Source organism: Quercus robur, chromosome 2 (assembly GCF_932294415.1).
Source record: "Quercus robur chromosome 2, dhQueRobu3.1, whole genome shotgun sequence".
Taxonomy (NCBI): Eukaryota; Viridiplantae; Streptophyta; class Magnoliopsida; order Fagales; family Fagaceae; genus Quercus; species Quercus robur.
Window position 1 is genome coordinate 64,808,817 of NC_065535.1, and position 19,068 is coordinate 64,827,884.

The 19,068-nt window shown below is 39.8% G+C and overlaps 1 protein-coding gene and 1 pseudogene across 1 annotated transcript; both read left to right on the forward strand.

The window, feature by feature from the left end:
* The window catches only part of LOC126714484 (histidine biosynthesis bifunctional protein hisIE, chloroplastic-like), a 37,337-nt pseudogene extending 36,245 nt beyond the window's left edge, over nt 1-1,092 (forward strand).
* Nucleotides 1,093-15,867: 14,775 nt separating this feature from the next.
* On the forward strand, nt 15,868-17,711 carry LOC126701950 (uncharacterized). Its single transcript, XM_050400413.1, has 3 exons — nt 15,868-16,917; nt 17,034-17,220; nt 17,287-17,711. The coding sequence occupies exons 1-3, from the start codon at nt 15,868-15,870 to the stop codon at nt 17,709-17,711; spliced, it is 1,662 nt and encodes a 553-aa protein (XP_050256370.1).
* The last annotated feature ends 1,357 nt before the right edge of the window (nt 17,712-19,068 follow it).

Below are 19,068 nucleotides of genomic sequence, written 5' to 3' on the forward strand. Positions count from 1 at the left end.
AGGCATGAGACTTGTCTGTTGAGTGGCGTGGGGTGGATGGACACATGGAGTCAGTGGAATATTTGAATTAGGGGAAGTAAATGCACATAGGATGTGTACTAATACAACTAATAAACAATAATTTAATTAACCAATAATTAATTAAGGGAAGCAACTAATAAACAATAATTAATAATTTAATTAACCAATATATTATAAATAAAAGACAAACAAATTAAATTATGTTAGACTAAACAACAATTAATAATTTATATTAATGAAACAACAATATAACAAATTATTAAATTGTGTAATTTATGCTTTTTAAGGAACACCCTGAAAAAATTTCCTGGAGTGGCCACTGGATATAAGTTGGCATTAAGCATGTTGTACTCATTAGGGTCAACAATCTCCCAACGCAAAGCAGAATTAGCAGCAGAACAAAATGGAAAACCCTCGTGGACAAAGAGATTGTTACTTGATAATATACTTCTTTGCTAAAAAATCAGGTATTATGGATTTTATTGGACTGTCGATTGATTTTAGTGGATACTCTCTTTGCTTCAGTCAATGAATAAAGAATGAGTCAGAGAAGAAATCATCAATAAACCAAAGGGAATTATCTATTTGAGGGGTATATGTTTGTGTCTGTGTTTTGACTTAAGATTTTTATGTGAACTTTCATTTGCAGGGAGGAAGTTGATGAGTTGTGTCGAACATTGGAGGAGAATGAAGATAAGTCACGTACTGCCTCAGAGATGGCAGATGTCCTCTATCATGCCATGGTTCTTTTGGCAAATAAAGATGTGAAAATAGAAGATGTTATGCAAGTTCTTCGGCAGAGATTTTCTCAGTCAGGTGTCGAGACAAAGAGAGGTCGAATATCTCAAGGCTAGGTATGGGCTGCATAGGCTGCTGAGTCTGTACATATTTACCTTCATATTGCAGCTTCCATTACCATCGTAACAGGTAATTATGATATATGCATGATCACCTGTAGTCCATTTTGAGTGCCCTGGGACTCGCATTATCCTAGCTCTTGCATACCCCAGTCTAGCTGTTTTACTCTGGGAACTGGTTTGGCTCTGGATGACATTGTTTAAGCTTTTTGGTAAAGACACAAATTTGTTGCAACTATTTTCCTTGGAAATCAATCTGAATTATTGTTTTGGGAATGTATTCAGATTGCTGTGAACTTATTTGTATTTGATTGTGAATGAAAATAATTTTAAATCAGGAAATATTAGCTACCATCCAGCCTTTGTAGCAGCATTGTGATTAAACATTGTTGAAAAAGAAGTCTGTACATGTACTGACTACTTCATTGATGGGCATTTGCTCCATTGGTTTTGAAAGTACTTTTGACTGCATAAGAGGAGTGTAGCATTACTGATTTATATATTTAAGGGAAAAGAACAAGAGAGAAGAAAAAAAGGGGGGAGGGGGGAAGAGTTTTGGCTCATGAACCAAATATAATTGATGAATTCAATAAGAAAGAAATCACCAGAAGACTAGTGTCGTGATTTCATTTTATTCAATGCTCATAAGCATGATTTATTACAATTATCTTCATTGTATATATTTATTCTGATTCCCGGCTTTGGTTGATGCGAACAGTTCTAACTGAACGCTATAGGATTAAGTTCTTCCCGGTGTATCGGGGATGCTGGTGCAACTAGTCAAGCATGTATTGCCTTTTGTGCCACATGAAAGCAGGCATTGTATTATACCCAGGAAGTCCTTTCCCTTTGACAAACAGTCTGTGAGGCACTTGAACACATCTTGCTCACATAAATTACTGCATAGCGCCAGCGAATTCGGGTTCGGGGCTTCTTCATGGGCCACTCCCAAGTACACTAGCAATAGCACTGCAAGAACAGGCACCATCGACTTGGCCGTTAAACCCATGATCAGATATTACCCTGTTAATTGATCTCTGACCCTGCTGATTGATTTTAGATTAGAAAAGCTTTGGTTTTTATACATGGGAACACAGGGTTGTCATTTTGATTTCGTTTGAAATAGATCTCATGTAGGTTTCATGTTCAGTATCTAAACTTTGGCAGCACGGCACAACTAAAGACACGCATAGTTAGTGCTTCAATTGATAGAAGTTTGAAAGGTACGTAGATTCTTTGTTTGCATTTTATAAAAACACCTATGACAGATATGGAATTTTATTTTATTTTATTTTTTGATGAGTATATGGAATTTTTAAGAGTAGCAAATTTGATAAAGAAATTAGAGCTCTTAACTGTCTAAGGATTATTATATAGCGTCAGCTACTAATAGACTAGAGAGATACATTTTGTTGAGTAAAATATCACTATACATTATAGGAGTATTATGTTAGGTAGAGTTCCGTAGTGTGTGCTGAGAAGATAAACTATGACTTTTCCCATTAGAAATTAAAAAAAAAAAAATAAAAAAATAAAAGATTGTAGTTTTATCTGAATATTCTTTTGGTTTCGTAAGCTATTTGTTTTACTAGATTTTTCGATTGTTACTAAAATCTCTAAACCTAGCTACCACCACGAGCATACGTCCAACTAACGCATGGGGTAGCCACAAGTTGGAAGCATGGGACTGTTCTATATATAATTATAACAAGTAAAGAACGACCGTATAATAATAATAATAATAATAAAAAAAAAAATCTTATCAATAATAATAATATCTTTACGTGACCAACGGTTTATTTTGCCCATTTAAGGTGAGAGAAGCACTTGCGAAATGCTAGTAATAAAAAGAAAATGTTCTTTATGTGTCCAACGTCAATATGTCTTGCCCTTTCAACTTTCAAGGCAAGAGATGCCCTTATAAATATAATTAAAGTGCTAATAACGAAATAGTATGCTTGTTAATTATTTATTTATAATTTTATATAATTGGATAGATATAGTGAGGAGAGAGGATTTGAATTCTAAAAGTTTTAGTTGGAAATATTTCGAGGTGTCAGTTGAGCTACAAATTATGTTTGTGATTTGTAACTTGATTTGTTAATGTGTATTGTCATAAGAAACAAATCATAATAGCTCTAGCAATATTGCAGAGATGGGTTAAGACTTGTGGAAAATAATGTCAATGGTCAATTGGATGGGTGCAATGTTCACTTGACTTTTGGTGGTGTCATGATTACACCCACAAGAAGCAAAGCCAATCCATAATCTATCACATTTATTGTTAAAAACTTGCTATGAAATTGGGAGGCTAGAAAACAAAATGTTATTGTTAGTTTACTTTCACTATCTAAATAAATGACAGTGAATTGGGAAATAAGTTCAATTGTCAATTGGGTGAGCGCAATGTTCCACTTACCTTTTGGGGGTGCCATGAATAGTGAAAAAAACCCACAAGAAGCTAAGCCAATCCATATCTATCACATTTGACTGTTTGAAATTTTCCTATATAAGATTGGGAGGCTAGAAAAAAAATGCTATTGTTACCTACTTTCGCTCTTTAAATAAATGGCAGTAAATTGGTGATAACTCTTTTTCCCCCTAAGCAATGAATTAGTTATAGGCTATAACTTGTAACTATTTGAGTAGATTAGGCAGTTCATGTGAGAAAATGATAGCACTCCAACGGTCTCTAAATGCCTTTATTCGGTGGCATATATTCTAGTTTCAGGTTTGAAAGGTTGAACCTACCAGTCAAGTAGATGGTATTGTCTTTGTGGCATACATTGCCAATTTGCTCAGGCACATAGCCCAGAAATTTTGTTTGAGCCTTTGAGGGGATTGAAATTGTAAATCTATATAATAACTAATAGCCGAAACGTTTGACTTTTTGTTGACCGCACCTCATTATGCCACATGACTACGTTAAAAACAGCCACGTATACAATTTAATCTGAAAAAAACCGCACGGTACACCGTTTGAGACTCTTTTTTTTTTTTTTTTTGACCGACCATTTGAGAGTCTTCATATCAAACTTCTTTATAAAAACACAAACCCAAATGCCGCATTCCCAATGAAAACTTCAAAGTCACTCTAACTAAGATCTCCTCTTCTGCCCTGTTTTGTTTCTTTACACCGTTTGAGGGCTTTAAACTTTAAAGTTTATCCCACACGGTTTAAAACAAAATTCGATTAAATTGAAAAACTAAGAGAATTTGAGAAACAGAGGGAGAGAGAGAGAGTCGCTAAGAGTGGAGAAAGAGAAAAAACTGAGAAATCTAAGAAATCTGTTCTCCAACTGCATCAAGCCATAAGACAATCCACGCCTAGATTTTTACTAGTTGGAAGGATCATGTATCATTCAAAAAAAAAAAAAAGTAGAAGAAGAAGTATGAAGTCGACTAAAAAGTGTTCCCTCTGACTTTTTGGTTAACAATGACTCTGACGGGTAATCCTTTCTCTGACTTTTTTTCCTCCACAAATTTAAAGTTAAATTAGTTCTGTTATATATTTTCAACATTAAATTTCTTCAAACACATTACACACCCAGCACAAATGTCAAACCAAACCCATAAATCATCAAAACCAAAATAATCCCATCTCTCTCTTCAACATCTTCATCTTCATCCCATAAATTTCCTCAAAATAGTGCACAAGTAGCATAAACCAAACCCATAAATCACAAATACAAGCCAAGCCCACAAATCACAAAACCTCCTTCTTTGCATCTGTCTCTTTCAGACTTTGCCCTCTTTCTCTTTCCGCTCTTAGATCTTCCATTTCGTGTCTCTCTCTGTAAAATTTGGGTCTTTTTTGTTCAAATGATAGAGAAGAGATAGCGAGATGAGATAAAGAAAATGAAAGAAATTGTTGAAAAAAAAAAGAAAAAAAAAAAAAGAGGGGAGGTAAGATGGAAAAAAAGAACAGAAACTCACAGGCACGGTGGGCGAAACTTAAGTTTTAGCCGCTGATAATTTGATTATACACAGTCTGAAACTTTCAAAGATAAAATGAAGAGAAAGTTTGAATTTTTTTTATCTGAAGAATATAAAAAGGCCAACTATGAAAGGTTGAAGCACTTTGCGTGGATGTTGTGCTGCCAACACATTCTTGGAACTTGATCACTTTTCATTTTATGTTAATATTTTTTTACTTTTCTTTTGTAGCTTCCTTGGATTGTCTGCCCACTTAACTAGAGACTCTTTGGTTAAGGAAATAAAATCCTATGAGAACAAGATAATATGGGTTAAAAACTTAACATATTATTAGACTATCAAACTTCAATATCTATATATGCTTACTTAGAATTTAATATTTTTATTTACCTAAAAGTTGTGATTTAAAAATATATTTGAAATATAGATTTTTATATTTATTTAGACTATTTTAGTCAAATTTTCAACGTTCACCAATTGAATATATTTATTATATTTTAAATAATTATTAAATTAATTATGATGTCATTACAATTCAACTTTGGTTCGATCTTGGTACGACCTTAAAACCTCGAACCTCTTCTTTGTCCGGTTCGTTAAATGGTTAGATATTTATTTGCTTATGAAATATATCAAATATGATCTTCATTTTCAGAAAACCTAAGGTATCTTATTCACAAAACTTTACTAAAGGCTTTCTTTTTGAAAAAATTTCAAATCCATTCCATGAGTTTGTCTATTCTTTATTCATTGTTGATTTTTTTTCATAGTTAATAGATTTCCCGTGCATCACACGGGTTTGTGACTAGTTCAATATATATTGAAAAATATGATTTATAGTTTTATAGTCCTATGTATATTTTTATTTTATATATAAATATATATATATATATATATATATATATATTAATTTTATAAATTGGATAGAATTTCAACCTATAATGTCTATTCCATGATGATTACTCTTCATCATTGTTGATGCCCACTTTTGACAAAAAGCCCAATAGCAAAAGAAGCCCAAAAATAAGGGAAATGGTAGGAAAAGGAAATATGAATGGTAAAAGCAAGTTATTAAACCCAATGGGCTAACATGGCAGAAATGACAGCCAGCAGGCCCTTGGGACGAATAAGAGGTAAAGATAGAGTAAATTGGCCGAAGAAGCCCAAGGAAAGAGATAGCAAGCCCAGTGGGTTAACATGGCAAAAATGAAAGCCAGTAGGCCCGTGGGAGGAATAAGAGGTAAAGATAGAGTAAACGGGCCGAAGAAGCCCAAGGAAAGAGATAGCAAGCATAATGGACTAACATGGCAGGAATGACAACTAGTAGGTCCATGGGAGGAATAAGAGATAAAGATAGAGTAAATGGGCCAAGAAAGCCCAAGGAAGGATGTAACAAACCCAATAGGCCTTTCAATGGTAGTCTTTCGTCCTTGTGGTCTCGTCCAAGGAAATTCTTCAACTTTCCTTACTTAAAAAGAACTTCAATTTGTTACTTTAAGTCATAACACTCGTCTGTGTCATGCCTATGATCTTGGTGGAAACGACAGTACTTGCTTTTGTTCCGCTTGCTGGGGTCTCCTTTCATCTTCTCTAGCCATTTCAAAAACGGGACATCCTTGATTTGCATCAACACTTGGTCATGTTGAGGACGATCCTGCTTTCCTGCCATCTCTATCCTTTTTTTCTCCAATCTTGGCCTTCTTTGGACGAGGGCCATGTTCTGGACGGTGCATCTACCTAGCTTCCACTTATTCAACCTTCTTCTTTTTCTTGACAATAATCGCATCCTCAACATTCATGAAACTTTGGGCTAAGTGTATCAGCTCGGCCATCGTCTGTGGCTCTTGGTCATACAACTTGTGGATGAACAAATCCAAAGTAACTCTATTGTAGAAGGCTGCCAAGAGGATTTTGTCATCTATCTCATCTACCAACAGGGCTTCCCTGTTAAAACGACTTATGAAAGTCTAAAGACTCTCGTTTTCTCCTTTCTCTATGTTCAGTAGGTTGGACGAGGAGCGCTTATGTCTTTGGCCTCCGACGAAGTTGTTGACGAACAGCTTACTTAACTCCTAGAACGAAGTTATGGTGTTTGGTGGTAGTTTACCAAACCACACCCTAGCTAGACCTTTCTACATAGTAGGGAAGGTTCTACACATGGTTTCATCTAGAACGCCTTGGAGGTGCATGGTTGTCATGAACATGGCAATGTAATCACAAGGATCTCTCATTCCATCATATGAGTCTAAGGTAGGCATTTTGAACTTTAAGGGTAGAGGATAACTCATGATAGACACGGTGAAGGGAGAGTCAATTCTATGGACAAGATCATCCACATGGTTCGCCTTCCTCATGGAGTCCTTCATCTCCTCCATGGCCTTCTTCATCTAGTCCATTTCTCTCTCCAAATGTGGCACACTTCGAGTGACGATATCTCTAGACTAATCTCCTCCTTCAATGCCATTCTTCTCCCCTCAATTTTTTGAGTTTTACCTATGTTCCTCAGCGCGTCGCTATTGACCTCTCTAGTTAACTCCTGGTTTTGTTGTGTCAAGTCCACCATTGCAGCTACCATGGACTGCAGTTGTTGTTGGATGGATGCCGGTTGCAATGCTGGTGCACGATTTGAATGACTGAAGGCATTTTCACTCTCCTGGTGTTCTGGACTTGTGGCCATCAACCTAGTCCAAACCATGCAGCCTTTTGTCTCAGAAAGCAAGGTGGTTAACACTTTAAAACTTTGGTTACCTTCCCATAGACGGTGCCAACTAATGATGTACTAAAATCAGTAGGCTGAATGCTCAGGGATACAACGACTATTTGATGACCGAAAGAGAAAGAAAACGATTGTCAAAGGTGACCGGGGTGAACCGACCAAGGACCCTCTGACAGTTAAGTCAGTTTTTTTTCTCTAGAACACAAGGATAGTGAGTAGACAAATAGTAGAATGTACCTTGGGCTAATGGAGTTAGATCCCTTTTATAGAGAGTTTTTAATGGGTCTACTTGTTTGGATCCACTACTATCATGGGAGATGTGTGTAATTAGTGGAGAAAATGGAGCGGATTTTAGGGAATCCTTCCCATGTTCTATAGATAGTGGCCTGATTACTTGGTGTTTGTAGAAAAATCCTTCGAAATTTACTAAGTGTCATTTGGTCGTCCATGTCTCTGTGTGACATGGACAACTAGGTTACTTTGGACGGTCATGACATTTGTGGACAGATCCTATTCATTATCTGTGGTACTTTTTATTTGGGTTGCCTTTCTCGTGAACTAGTCTGGACGTAGTTTGGTCATAGACAACCATCATGGACGAATGGAACTTGATTTAGCCCACCATCATATATATATATATATATATATATATATCTATATAATGAGAAATCATTACATATTTTAGAAATGTATGGTTTAAAAAAAAATATAAGTTAATATCTTGTATAATTTGAACCATATAATTGTGATTATTTTCAATTGTATCCGTGCATATGTACGGGGCTACATATTAATAATGTTAATAGTAAAGGATAAGAAGGGGTAAATCAAAATTTTTTGTCCTTCAAATATTGCATTGATTTAATTTTTGATTTGATATTTCAAAATTTTAAATTATAATACTTTATTAGTATATTTGTCTATTCTTTTTGTCAATTAATTGTTTTCCAACCATTTTTTATCTTCGTTTTTGGTCTTTTAAATTATGAAGTGCATTCAATTTTAGTCCCTTTTTAAGTATTAGATTGGTTTGATCTCAGTTTCTTACCTTTAGAGCTAGTATATACCTAATGGGAAATGATAACAGATGCCCTAATTTTATTAATGAACCATTTTTAAAAACTTTTTACAAGAAAAGGAAAAAAAAAAAAAAGCAACTGATTTTTTTGACAATTTTCAATATTTTTTATAAAAGTGATATCAAAACTTTTCAAAAATAATTTATTAATAAATGCCTTAAGGGCATCTGTTGACATGACCCATAACTAATTTATTGGTTACACCACTCCCTTGGTGCCATATTTTCAGTGCTGCAATTTAGTCCATTTGGAAATCTATGAATACAAATTTCAATAATTGAACATATCTTCAATCCTGTACAATTTTAAGATTAGGCAAAACTTAGGTACAGTACTTAGGTGCTATTCCTTAGATTCTGCCCTTAAAATTCAACCATGTTGTTGTATTTAACTAAAAATACACTTCCATACTGTGAGAATAATACCACATTGCTGAATTTTAAAATGAGAACCTAAGTTACAGCATCTAAAGTACTGTATCTATGTTTTGTCATTTAAGATTTATTCATTATTAGCCTTGTACTAGAACCAAACCAAACCTTTTTTCTATCATCTTTTACTCCTACCATAATGATTTGTTGGTCAATGTCTCCTTTGGATAAGTGTAAGCTTAATACAAATGCTAAATTAGGGTTAATCTAGAAAATCATGGCTTTTAGAATCTTGCGAGAGAATGAGGTATAAGTAATCAAATAACAAGTTTCACATGCAATCTTGGTAATTACTCTATTGCTAACATAGTTATCATAGCCATACTAAAATTAGTGATTGAATTATCAAACCGATGAAAGATACCAAATTTCTAGATTGGTATGAGGAAATACCGGATTTTCCAAAAACCCAATTAAACCATCAAAAACTAGAATTTATTTTTAATAGAAAAATACTGAATTTCATGGTTTTATTAGAATCATTCAATTTTTTAAAATTTTATTTTATTTTATGTCACGTTATCTATATACTATTTGAGGAGCTTCTCCTGTTTGGATTCCTCAATTTTGATGCCTAAAATATCCTCATCATACTCACTTACAAATTTTCAACTAATGGGGATAAATATGTAAATTAAAATTCCTACACATTAAGACCTACAAACTCGTGTACACTTTGCCGGTTTCTATCTCACTTTCTATCTTTCATTCTTCTTCACTTTCTATCTCACTTTTTATCTTTCACTGGCCAACAATTACATCTGTATCCATGCTTAGTTGCATACCTAAGGGTATTATGCACGTATAATGCATCCCTATAGGTGTGTGTGCTTGCTCCTGTACACACGCCTGCACATTACTACGCCTTTAGTGTTGCTTGAGCCAGCAGGCCCTGCACCCTCTGATTACATACTGTTTGACATCTCGTTTCTTGTTAAAGTCAACCGCGCACGGTTAAGTTTTTATTATGGTCATAGTGGTATGGACATTCACATTTATGGCAAAGAGAAGACAGATAATACTATTTAAGAATCATGTTCCCAATTTCTCTATTGTATTTCTCTTGCGGAGTTCATGGTGGCCTGATAATCAACATATATTGATTATGTAAGCCACATATGGGCTGTAGATTTCAATATTATTGTTGATGTTGGAAAGGAACTTTTATATGAACTTCAGCTTTGTGGGACACCATAAACTTTCAATTACATAATTACTTGTACAAGTAGCAACTGCTTTCATTTTTTTTTCCTCTTTTGTTTATTCTCCCCCCTCTCCCCACCCCCCTTGATTGCATGGATGCATTACCTTTGTTTGTTATTTTCTTATTGTAAGGTTGAATTTAATCAACCATTTTGTTGGTTTTATTTCATGCTAAATTTGCTTGTAATTCAGAATTTAGAAACCCCATATTTAGGTGGGATTCATGTAAGGGCAGTGTGTGAGAGAGTGTGAAGAAATGCTCAAGAGTGTGCACTCAGCAGGGCCTCGCGGCTGGATCTCGCGACTGGCAAGTCACCAAAGCTGGCACACGTGTGAAGCATACAGAGGAGCTAAAGAGTCATGCCAGTTGGAGCACTACAGGACAAAACTTCCAATCTGGCCAGGCAGTTAGCTCACGACTCAAACTCACGACTTCGTCAAGTCACGAGGTCAAATCGTCAGACCATTCTGTTTGAGAGAAAACTAACCTTTCGCATTCCAAACACACACCAGTATAAATAGCCCTTATACTCATGTATTGTAGAGAGCTTCCAGAGAGAATTTGGAGAGAGAAACCCTAGAGAAAAACAAGATTGACTTATCCACAATCTTCATCCTTTGATTCTTCGAATTCTTCTACTCTCACTCTCTCCATTGTTACATCCTTGAGAGGAACATTTAGCCAAATCTTTTTCTCACCATACTCATATCTGTGAGAATGTTATTTGGTACTTAGAAAGCAATTAGGAAGAGACCAATTGATATCGGTTGATGCTATGAGCTATAGCGAAATCCAGTAAGTTAGAGAAGACAAAGATTCGGCATAATCTCGTTGGAGCAAGAAGCTTGGAGGGCTTAGGTACACTAGGTAGATTAGGTTTAGAGGGTCTTCTGCTGTTTATATATCCTAACTTCATTCTCTAGTGGATTACTGACCGCTTAGAGGGTGGCGGAGAGGTTTTACGCCGAGGACTTTGGTTTCCTCTTCGATAACACATCGCTATGTTGTCTTTATGTTTGCATCTCTCTTCCCTTATCTTTGCCTTTTAATTACTGCTGTGGTTGTGATTAATTATGGTTTAAATTGTTTTATCAATTTTGTTTTAGCTTATTTTCATGTTCCGCACATACCTTGTTTGATTATAAGCTTGAATTGGTAATTTTTTTTCTGGGGGTCTAAACCTTCATAGGTGTTTTACACACTATTTGAACATTCACTTTTGAATAAACCATTCTGATAATTCTCATAGACTTCATCTTATTCAATTCTAAGCAGTATACTATTTCATCTTATGGTGAAGCCATAATTACTAAGATTTGGATTATTCAAATTTAAACGCTACCTTTGTAGTGAAGACATAATTATATAAATTGAATTCTATGGCAAACGCAAAGTAGAATTAGCAGCAGAACAAAATGAAAAACGCTCGTGGACAAAGCGATTGTTACTTGATAATAAACTTCTGTGCTCAAAAATCAGGTAGTATGGATTTTATTGGACTGTCGATTGATTTTAGTGGATACTCTCTTTGCTTCAGTCAAAGAATAAAGAATGAGTCAGAGAAGAAATCTTCAATAAACCAAAGAGAATTATCTGTGTGAGGGGTATGTGTTTGTGTCTGTGTTTTGACTTAAGATTTTTATGCGTACTTTCATTTGCAGGGAGGAAGCAGATGAGTTGTATCGAACATTGGAGGAGAATGAAGATAAGTCACGTACTGCCTCAGAGATGGCAGTTGTCCTCTGACGGGAATGACGATTCTACCTTCTACTGACGAAGATAACAGTAGTGACGAAGGAATCATCCATGACGAGGTCATCAGAAATAACGAAGGAAACCATCATCACTGACGAAGACAGTAGGTCATTCAATGCAGCCAATCAATGACCTGAGCAGTTACTAAATCAACCAAGCAGACCGTTGGGAGCTTCTTAAAAGTCTCATTACTGGACCATGGGCGTTACTTCTGAGAGCATTAACAGCCTCAACGGCTAGCCCCTAAGGTCCCAGGTATAAAGCTCCCATACAATCAACGGAAGGTGAGATATATGCAAAAATACTCTGAAATTATCTTTTACTTCTTTACTGTGTTTAATTGTGATCCTAACTTTGGCATCGAAGACTTTGTGGCAGGCGCCACACCGGTGTCCCTCGTCGAGCCAACCTTCACATTCCACAAGTGATTCCATCTGCTCACTCACTGACGGACTTGTGTTCCATCAGTTTGGCGCCGTCTGTGGGGAACGAGTTTTCAAATTCATATTCGAAGACGTAGTTTCCATCAATTCTCCATATCCAGATGGAATCCAACCCAGATTCAGCAACCTTGGCCCAGCAAGTTCAAGCCCTTGCAGCCACCATCGAGGAACTCACCAGACAGAACCAGGAAATGAAGCTGCGGCTCCAGCAGGTTCAGCAAGCTCAACAGGAAGAAAACCGATCCAAGGGTAACACGGAGGGAGAGAGGGATAGCCAACGGAGGGAAACCCCTCGGAGACCAACAACTCCGGACGAACAGAATTCAGATCTTCTTCGGGAAATGAGGAAAGAGATGGACGAACTAAGGAGCGCTATCAAAGAAAAGACAGACCGGAGTGTGGACAAAATGATAAGGGCTATAGATTCGCCCTTCACTGCAGCGGTACTGGATTGCCCTGTGCCGTCAAAGTTTCGTCTACCTCAATTAGAACCATTCGACGGACTGAAAGACCCTCAGGATCATCTTAATACCTTTAAGACGACTCTGGGTCTTCAGCAACCACCTGACGAAATATTGTGTCGTTCTTTCCCTACGACCCTCAAAGGAGCTGCAAGAGAGTGGTTTACAAAGTTGCCAAACTCGTCCATAGACAACTTCGATCAGCTGAGTAGTGCTTTCTTACGCCACTTCATAGGGGGACAACGCCCAAGGAGACCAGTAGATTACTTACTCACCATAAGACAGGGAGAGAAGGAGACCCTGAGGTCATATGTCAAGCGATTCACCCGAGAAACTCTGGAAGTGGACGAAGCTGATGACAAGGTGCAGCTGACGACCTTCAAAGCAGGATTGAGATCCAAAGACCTTGTGGCCTCTCTTGCCAAAAACCCCCCGAAGACAATGGCCGAGATGCTCCTGAAGGCACAAAAGTACATGAACGCGGAAGATGCTCTAGCTGCCATAAAAGGTACTGAGAGGCTAGGAGACAAGTCCAAAGGGGAAGACGATCGCAGAGGGCAAAAAAGAGATCGACCAGAACGTCGGAACAATGACGGGAATAGAAGGAGAGACGACAAAAATCCTCGTCAGGTAAAATTTACTCCTTTGGTTATGCCTGTTGACAAGATTTTCACGCAGATCAAGGACGAGCATTATCTCAAATGGCCCAGGCCTCTACACTCGTCCCCCAACGTACGTGACAAGAACAAGTATTGCCGGTTCCATAGAGACCACGGCCACAACACAGAAGATTGCAGAGACCTGAGGGAACAAATAGAGGAATTAATACGGAAAGGAAAGTTGCAAAAGTATGTAAAGAAAGGAGAATATAGCAAGTTCAGAGACGACAACAGGACCCAACATGAATCCTTCACCCGGGACGACGACCATACGTCCCAACCTCCACGCAAAGTGATCGGGGAGATAAACACGATCACGGGAGGACCATCCTCAGGAGGGTCATTTAGATCACTTAGAATAGCATACCACAGACAGGTGAACAGCGTCCACACCATGCCTCCGTCCAAGTACCGACGAACGTACCAAGACATGTCCTTTAATGAAGAAGACGCCAGGGGAGTGAAGCAGCCTCACAACGATCCCCTGGTCATAGTGCTGAATATAGAAGGGTTCAATACCAGAAGGATCCTTGTTGATAACGGGAGCTCAGCGGATATTATCTACCTCCCAGCCTTCCAGCAGTTGAAGTTAGATCCAAAAAAGCTCCGTCCTTTCGACTCTCCGCTTGTCAGTTTCAGTGGAGACAGGGTTTACCCCAGGGGTATAGTGACTCTGGCGGTGACAGCAGGGACCTATCCATTGCAACTGACCAAACAAGTAGACTTCCTGGTTGTAGATTACCCCTCGTCCTACAATGTCATCATTGGGAGGCCTACCCTAAACAAGTGGAAGGCGGCAACGTCAACCTACTGTCTGAAGGTGAAATTCCCAACAGACGATGGTGTGGGTGAAGTGAAGGGTGATCAAGTCCTGGCAAGGGAGTGCTACCAGGCTGTACTGGCAAGAAAGGAGAACCACACGTGGACGATAGAAGAAAAAGAGGAAGACGGGATGGAGATCCTGGAAGCAGTGGAATTGGTAGAAGGAAATGCAGACAAGACAACCAGGATAGGGACGACTTTAAGCCCTGAGATGAGAGCGAGACTCATAAAGTTCCTTAAAGGGAATCTAGATGTCTTTGCATGGAGTCACGAGGACATGCCAGGCATATCTCCAGATTTCATCCAGCATAGGCTGAATGTGGACCCCAACAGGAAGCCCGTTCAGCAACGACGAAGAACTTTCGCTCCAGAGCGAGATCAGGCAGTAGCAGAGGAAGTAACTAAACTCTTGACGGCTGGATTCATCCGGGAGGATTACTACCCAGAATGGCTCGCCAACGTCGTCCTGGTAAAGAAACCAAATGGAAAGTGAAGAATGTGTGTAGACTTCACCGACCTGAACAAAGTGTGCCCAAAGGACAGCTTCCCTCTACCAAGGATAGACCAGCTCGTGGACTCTACCGCCGGACACAAGCTATTGACATTCATGGACGCCTTTTCAGGGTACAACCAGATAAAGATGGCTGAAGAAGACCAGGAGAAGACCGCCTTCATCACAAGCCAAGGACTCTACTGTTACAAGGTGATGCCTTTTGGGTTGAAAAATGCTGGAGCTACATATCAGAGGATGGTAAACAAAATGTTCAACCAACAAATTGGCAGAAACATGGAGGTATACGTAGACGATATGCTCGTCAAGAGTAAGGAAGAGCTCGCTCATCTGGACGACCTGGAGGAGACCTTTGCAACCCTGAAAAAACACCAGATGAAGTTGAATCCAAGCAAATGTGTTTTTGGGGTAGCCTCGGGAAAATTCCTGGGATTCATGGTGTCCCAGAGAGGAATAGAAGCCAATCCAGAAAAAGTACAAGCTATCATTGACATGGCCCCACCCAAGACCGTCAAGGATGTACAAAAACTTACAGGAAGGATAGCAGCTCTGAATAGGTTCGTCTCTAGGGCCACAGACAAATGCTTGCCCTTTTTCAAAACCCTCAAGCAAGCTTTTGCTTGGACCGACGAATGCGAAGCAGCGTTCCAAGAGCTGAAGCGATATCTGAGCAGTCCACCTCTCCTGAGCCCGTCCAAAGAAGGGGAGAACCTAAACTTGTACCTGGCGGTGTCAGCCTCGGCAGTCAGCACAGCCTTGATTAGAGAAGAAGGCAAGAAGCAACTCCCGGTGTACTACATCAGTCAGGCCTTTCAAGGAGCTGAGTTCAGGTACCCAAGAATTGAAAAGATTGCATTCGCGCTTATAGTAGCCTCGCGCAAGCTCAAGCCGTATTTCCAGTCAAATCCTATCCTTGTGATGACAGATCAGCCAATTAAGAAATCAATGAACAAACCGGAAGCAGCAGGGAGAATGGTCCAATGGGCAATCGAACTCAGCCAATTTGACATCGAGTACCATCCAAGAGCAGCCATCAAGGCACAAGCTCTGGCTGACTTCATCGCTGAATTCACTCTTCCAGACGAAGAAGGAACTACAGACGAAGTTGATAAATGGACAATACAGACAGATGGTTCGTCAGCCCAAAAGAGGGGGGGAGTAGGGGTCGTCATAACTACCCCCGACGGAGAAGTGATGAAATATGGAGTTCAACTGGAGTTCCCAGCCACCAATAACGAAGCCGAATATGAAGGAATATTGACGGGCTTGAGGCTTGGAAAAGCTCTTGGTGCCAAAAATTTGCTGGTCCAGAGTGATTCAAAGCTGGTAATCGGACAGATCAGTGGAGAGTACGAGGCAAAGGAAGAAAGGATGCAGAAATACCTTAAACTGACGAGGCAACTAACTCAGGAGTTCGACACAGTGGATTTCGTCCAGATACCAGGAAACCAGAATATTGAAGCTGACGAAGTGTCGAAACTAGCGTCGTCAGAAGCAGGAATGACGAGCACAGACGTGGCAATAGAAATTCAGAAATACCCAAGTATTGAAGAGGTGGCAGTGCTCACCACCCAGAGCACAAACACCTGGATGACGCCCTTAATATCCTTCCTCCGAGACGGACACTTACCTCAGAATACTGACGAAGCCAGAAAGGTCAAAAAGAGAGTGGCCAGGTTCACGATCCTAAATGACGTCTTGTACAAGAGAGGCTTCTCTATGCCTTACCTAAAGTGCGTCGACGAGGATGAGGCCAAATACATTCTAGAAGAAGTACACGGAGGAGTTTGTGGCGACCATGCCGGCCCCAGATCCCTAGTAAACAAGGTGATAAGAGCAGGGTACTTTTGGCCAACCATGCAGGGGGATGCTGCTGACCTCGTCAGAAGATGCGACAGATGCCAGCGGTACGGGAATGTACAACGGCTTCCAGCGGAGAAGATGACGACCATATCCTCCCCATGGCCATTCGCGCAATGGGGAATCGACATCGTCGGTCCTCTGCCCCAAGGTAAAGGTCAGGTAAAATTCCTTCTAGTTGCTATTGACTATTTCACAAAACGGGTTGAAGCAGAGGCCCTAGCAACCATCACTGAGGCTCGGATCCGGAGCTTCGTGTGGAAAAACATAATCTGCAGGTTCGGGATCCCTTTGACGATCATAATGGGAAGCAGTTCGACAGCCAAGGCTTCAGAGAGTTCTGCTCGGACCTCGGGATCAAGAATCAGTTCTCATCCCCGGGACACCCCCAGGCAAATGGACAGACGGAAGTAACAAACAGGACGTTGCTCAAGATAATCAAAACCAAGCTGGACGAAGCAAAAGGTGCCTGGCCAGAAGAACTGCCTAGTGTCTTGTGGGCATACAGGACTACAGCCAGAACCCCGACAGGAGAGACACCCTTCAGGCTTACCTACGGCTCAGAAGCAGTGATCCCAGTAGAAGTTGGAGTAACAAGCATCAGGCGAGGAACTTTCAGAGAGGGACTCAATGACGAGGGACTGCGGTTCAACCTGGATTGCTTGGATGAAGTAAGAGACAATGCGTCCAGTAGAATGACAAAGTATCAAAAGAAAATGGCCGAGTATTACAATAAGAGGGTCAAACTCAGGCGTCTGGCCATAGGGGACCTCGTCCTTCGCAAAGTCACTATAGCTACTAAAGACCCTACTCAAGGGAAGCTGGGCCCTACATGGGAAGGGCCATATCGCGTCGTTCACTACTCTAGGCAAGGGAGTTACCATCTGGAAACTATGGACGGACAAAAGCTCCCTCGTCCTTGGAGCATTGAGCATTTAAAGAAATACCATGAGTAAATGTAATACACGAATGCACTCGTTATTGAAGTTAATAAAAGTATTATTCCTTCAATGTTTTTGCGCAGGCAGTACAGGTCGACCATAAGGCCTATAAATCACTAAGTAACAAGATTCCGCCTTGACGGATGTAAGTTACCGACGACCATAATACTATGGTTAAAAGACTAAGTAACAAGATTCCGCCTTGACGGATGTAAGTTACCGACGACCATAATACTATGGTTAAAAGACTAAGTAACAAGATTCCGCCTTGACGGATGTAAGTTACTGACGACCATAATAACAAGGTTAAAAGACCAAGTGACAAGAGTCCGCCTGGACGGACATAAGTCAAATGGCAGAAGTCAGTTGACGGAAGAGCGCAGTGCATTAAATCAACAACTAATTAACAAAGCACAAAAAGTACGGACGGATGTAAATCAGCCAGAACATCAAGAAGAAAAGTAAGTACGCTTCATTCCAGCCCATAAACACTGGGCCAATATCATTGTTTTCAAAATAAAGTAAATTGTTTTGAAATTAGATTTACAAAAAGAAAGGCCCAAAACAAGACGGGCACCCACAATAAAACAAAAAAAAATTTTCTAAGTATGAAGAGTCAAGCATCAGCTGTGCCTTCACTAGCTGTCACGTCAGCAACCGGCTCGGGAGCATCATCACCAGGGGCAGAAGACGAAGCCGCCTCCTCCAGAGCCATTTCCTTGTCCACTTCCTCCAAATCCAGGCTCTCCAGGTTGACTCCAGAAGGATGCTTGATCATGTACCTCCGGAGAAGCTCAAAACCTTTAAAATACCAACTGAAGAGCACAGTGTTGTACTCGTCAGTGGTCTGGAAAGCCTCCACAGATCGAGCAGCGATGGTCACCAGTTTCTCCTTGGCTGCCAGAAGCTGCTCGTCCTTCTCGAGAGTCAACCCGCGCTCAACTCTGAGGTCGTCCTCCAGCACCTTGACCTTCTCCTTCAACGTCGTTGCCTCGTCCATGGAAGTGATCAAGTTCGTCCTCAGGTCAGAGTTCTCCTTCTCCAAAGCCTCCATCCGGGTTGCCAAAGACGCCACCTTGGCCCCTTGAGTGAGGTACTCAGCGGTGATATGGAGACTCTCTCCCAACACCTGGAGGGAATTATGAGGTCGTCTACAAAAAAAATAAAAAAATAAAATAAATAAATAAATAAAAAATGATGATAAAGAGAGAAGAACCCCACACCTGGACAAGTTTGTGGACGTGACGAGAGGCCACATCGTTTAAGGATAGGTCAGAGAGAGCCTTCAAATCCGATGAAGTAACGACCTCGTGAGCTCTTTCTACGGCCAGTGACTCGTCATCCCATATTGTGGATGAACGAGTACCCGTCT